Source organism: Rousettus aegyptiacus, unplaced genomic scaffold, assembly GCF_014176215.1.
Source record: "Rousettus aegyptiacus isolate mRouAeg1 unplaced genomic scaffold, mRouAeg1.p scaffold_m13_p_5, whole genome shotgun sequence".
In the NCBI taxonomy this organism is placed as follows: domain Eukaryota; kingdom Metazoa; phylum Chordata; class Mammalia; order Chiroptera; family Pteropodidae; genus Rousettus; species Rousettus aegyptiacus.
Genome location: NW_023416308.1, coordinates 78,244,018 through 78,248,456, shown reverse-complemented (window position 1 = coordinate 78,248,456; position 4,439 = coordinate 78,244,018). Strand labels below are relative to the sequence as shown.

The 4,439-nt window shown below is 38.0% G+C and overlaps 1 protein-coding gene across 1 annotated transcript; it reads left to right on the top strand.

Moving 5' to 3' along the window:
* The first annotated feature begins 3,130 nt into the window (after positions 1–3,130).
* LOC107510997 (olfactory receptor 51G1) lies at positions 3,131–4,223 on the top strand. Its single transcript, XM_016145047.2, has one exon. The coding sequence runs from the start codon at positions 3,193–3,195 to the stop codon at positions 4,156–4,158; it is 966 nt and encodes a 321-aa protein (XP_016000533.1). The 5' UTR covers positions 3,131–3,192; the 3' UTR covers positions 4,159–4,223.
* Positions 4,224–4,439: the final 216 nt, after the last annotated feature.

Genomic DNA, 4,439 nt, shown 5'->3' with positions numbered 1-4,439 from the left:
GATTGTCCTTGGGAGTAATTTTCAGACTGTCACCAACATAGATGCTGAAAATCTTAAATACCTTTGTGTGCAATTATATGAAGAATGACTCAGAGGGAGCCAGAGTATTATTGAAATCACTGTTTAGTTCATCTCTCCTCTGTTCCTGCCATAGACCCTAGGATGACGTCCCTTTATTCCAAAAAATTGGAGCCAAAGAGAGGATTAAGGGTATATGATATTGTCTGAGTGGAGGAATTAGTTGACACTTTCTCTGATCCATTAATTGGAGGTGAGTGCCTTTGAGAAGAAAATGTAGAGTTCCTGCACTAAAAATTATTCTGTCTAATACTTACTGCATCTCATCTCTTTTTTTAATCCATTCATTTATGCGTTTATTCATAAAACTATGCCAAGGTTGCAAGGCTCTAGTGACAATAACAATTCCATCTCTGTGGTGCTAGTTATGACTTGTTTTGATTTTTTTTTTTTTTTTGCCTCCCCATACCTGGTGCACTTGCCTCTTACTCATACTCAAAATATAAATGCAAGGACTCTATTTGGAAAAGAGATAATAACTGGTATGGAATACTATGGATGAACTTCTGACAAAGCAGGCAGAATGATCCTTCCTTGTTTGGAGATATAGGAGTGAAATAGATGACCTCAAAATGTTTTTTCTGTTTTACAAACTCAGAAATGGCTCAGTGTGAGAGATAGAAATCAGCTTCCCTATGAGTCAACTGGCTAAAAGATACACATATATTCAAACTCTTGTTTGCATTTCCCCTTAATTGATGGAAAATTTTTATTTCTTTATTATCACAGTCCTTTTTCACAGTCTGTTGCCATTTTCTCTCTCAATTGTCAGAACAAGATTGCATTGTTGCTTGCGCTAACCACAGCATGCTCTCCAAATCTGATATATTCTCTTTTTTCTTCACAGCCCACCCTCTTTCCAAGTCTCTACTTCTCTCTTTCAGTTTTCCCCTTTCCTAGCTGTCCCTCTTTATGCCCTTTCCTTGTTTCTCCTTTGGAATTACAAAACAAAAGGGGTTTTATTACTATATCAGTTATTGTATTATTATTATTACTTGATTTGAAGTGTAAATGGCAAAAGGTGGGTATGGATTTCACATCTTTTTTTTTTTTCATCATTGCCCTTTCAATAACCCTGTATCTTAATAATAAAAAAGGAAGCCTTTTGAAAGAGTAGCCTCAACTTCCCATCTTACTTCCTTAAAATACCCTGATATTTTAACTTATCCTACAGATTTTCTCTTAGAAGGAAATTACAAATAATATACACTTTTTCCTTATTCTTCCCCACCCACTGATAATTTAAGCCCTTATATCTTTCCCCAATCTATTGAAATATTCTCTAAAAAATTAACAATGACCTTACCATCGTAAGTACAGTGCCTTTTTAAAAACTCTCATCCTGTGTCATCTCTTTTTTATAATTAACAGTGGTGACTTGACTTTAGTGATATTATTCACTACTAGTTTCATCTTGTTTCTATGATTCTTCATTCTCTCTTTTCTAGTTTTGCTTTTATGTCCAACTTTCACATAAAATAGTTTCCAGTATTAAGAACTGAGCCCTTGTCTTTCTTTTCTACACTGCATCTGTCCAAGCCATTGCTCAAACCAAAGATCACTACATATAACATCCTCTAGACACTCTCTTCAAGAATTCTTTCTTAAGCTTACATTCAGAATGTTCCAAACTAAAGTCAATCCCCTGAAACATATTTCTTTTCTATTGTTACCCATCTTGGTTCATCTAATGTTATGTATATAATGGAAATGACTATCCATAGATGTGCCAAAGTACAAAAATTACAGTTTTGGAGTTTTTTAAGTTAATTTATTTTTTTAATTGCTTGACTTTTGTAAAAGCTAAAGTGCTATGTAATAGTAGCAAGAGGAGAAAATATGATGTGGGACAATAATATAGACTCTGAAGTATATAGTCAGGGTTTAAATTCCATCCTTAACATTATTCACTCTGTAATCATATGCAGGTTACGTTACCTCTTTGTGCCACCCTTTTCTCACCTGTAATATGATCCTTTGAATAGAACTTATACTGGTGTTATGAGAGTTGAATCACATAATATATATCAAGGACTTAGGAAAGTGACAAAAATATAACATGTTAAAGAAGTATTAGCTTGTAAGCTTTTTATACATATAATAGTATACTAGTCATATCATATTAATATACATTAATTCATTATAGTGTGGCTTGAAATTGATGTAACTGTATTCAAATTCCAAAGGCAGAAGTAAAGGAGAGCCAGGTCAGTTATTATAAGGACTGACCTATCCCTGTGTGTCATATTGATCCAAGCCCCAGAGGCCTTACTCACTCTGAGAGCCTTAAGATTTAATTTCCTCATTGTAAGCTAAAGACTAGAGGCTTTTTCCTGGCCATTTCAGGTTTCTTTTTATTTGTGTTTCAGATTTTGTGCATAGCTCCTCTGCATCACCATGTATACATCCAGCTTCAGTTTAACTGCCCTGATGTTGAAAACATATATCTCTTAGAACTCAAGCCTAAAGCACCCTTTCCTAGAATTATTACTTGTTTTCTAAAGACATGGATACTTTTCATACATTTCAGGTCCAGACTTCAGATACCACAATTTTCCTTCTCAGAATCTTTTATGTAGATTCAGGAAAGGCCTCATTCTCATCACAAGTTATAAGCTCAAGGAGTTCAACCAACACTCAATGCTTCTGCATTCCTCTGCAGACTAGGCATTGTATAATGAAACACAGTTCACATCTATATTATAAATACATTCGAAGGCATACAATATGTACCTGATAGTAGTAGACTCGTATGGAAATGATGTGTAGTACTAATTTCCCTTGCATATGATACAGATTCTGAATGCTTTACTGATTGAATTGCATTTTTTTTTCAGGGAGAAACATGTGAAAACAGTGCCATCTGAGGTGACCTCATTGAACTACTGAAAGTCCAACACTGGTGGATATACCACCATAAGGCTAAATCACGTGGCATCCACAAGATAGAGAAATCCCTTATGAAAGGTCCTCTTCCTAGGTCCTCCCATTTTATCTGCAGACATTTCCTGATTCTCTGTACCCAGGATACTTAGGTGAGTGATAATTCAGCCGTATCACTTTCCAAGAGCCCTATTCTATAGTGTAGGTCAGTTAATCCGAGATTATAAAGCCATGACAATCCTTTATAATAGCAGCCTCCAAAAAGCCACTTTCTTCCTGACGGGCTTCCAAGGTCTAGAAGATCTCCATGGCTGGATCTCTATTCCCTTCTGTTCCATCTATTTGACAGTTATTGTAGGAAACCTTACCATCCTCCATGTGATCCGTACTGATGCCACCCTCCATGAACCCATGTACTATTTCTTGGCCATGCTGGCCCTCACAGACTTAGGCCTTTGCCTTTCTACACTGCCCACTGTGCTGGGCATCTTCTGGTTTGATGCCAGAGAGATTGGTATTCCTGCCTGCTTCACTCAGCTCTTCTTCATCCATACCTTGTCTCTCGTGGAGTCTTCAGTTCTATTGTCCATGTCCATCGACCGTTATGTGGCCATCTGCAACCCATTGCATTACTCCACAGTCTTGACACTTGCACGTGTTGTCAAGATGGGACTGATCTCGGTGCTTAGAAGTGCCCTGTTGATCCTCCCACTGCCATTCCTCCTGAAGCGCTTCCAGTACTGCCGCTCCCATGTGCTGGCCCATGCCTATTGTCTGCACCTAGAGATCATGAAGCTGGCTTGCTCTAGCATCATCGTCAATCATGTCTATGGGCTCTTTGTTGTGGCCTGCACAGTAGGTGTAGACTCGCTGATTATCTTCCTCTCCTATGCCCTCATCCTCCGCACGGTACTAAGCATTGCTTCCCATCAGGAGCGACTTAGAGCTCTCAACACCTGCGTCTCCCATATGTGTGCAGTGCTACTCTTCTACATCCCCATGATTGGCTTGTCTCTTGTGCACCGCTTTGGTGAACATCTGCCACACATGGTTCACCTCCTCATGTCTTATGTGTATCTGCTAGTACCACCTCTCATGAATCCCATTGTCTACAGCATCAAGACAAAGCAAATCCGCCAACGTATCACTAAGAAGTTTGAGTCTGTAAAATCACTTAGATGTTTTTGGCAGGGTTAGGTTAGGGTGAAGGGAGGCAGTTTGGGGCACAAAGCTCATAGATGTTTTTGTTTTCAGCTATGCTGTGGGAAAATAACAGACTCCCGATCATCAACAAAAAGGGAATTAACTATGCAACATAATGCATGTGCAACCTTCGAAAAATTACCTACTTCTCCGTTCTTTAGTTTCCTCAATTGTAAAATGAATATAGAAGTAATTATAATACCTTTGTCATAGGGATATTGTGAAGATTAAATAATTCATGTCAATCTCTAACACAGTGCCTAATACATCAATTC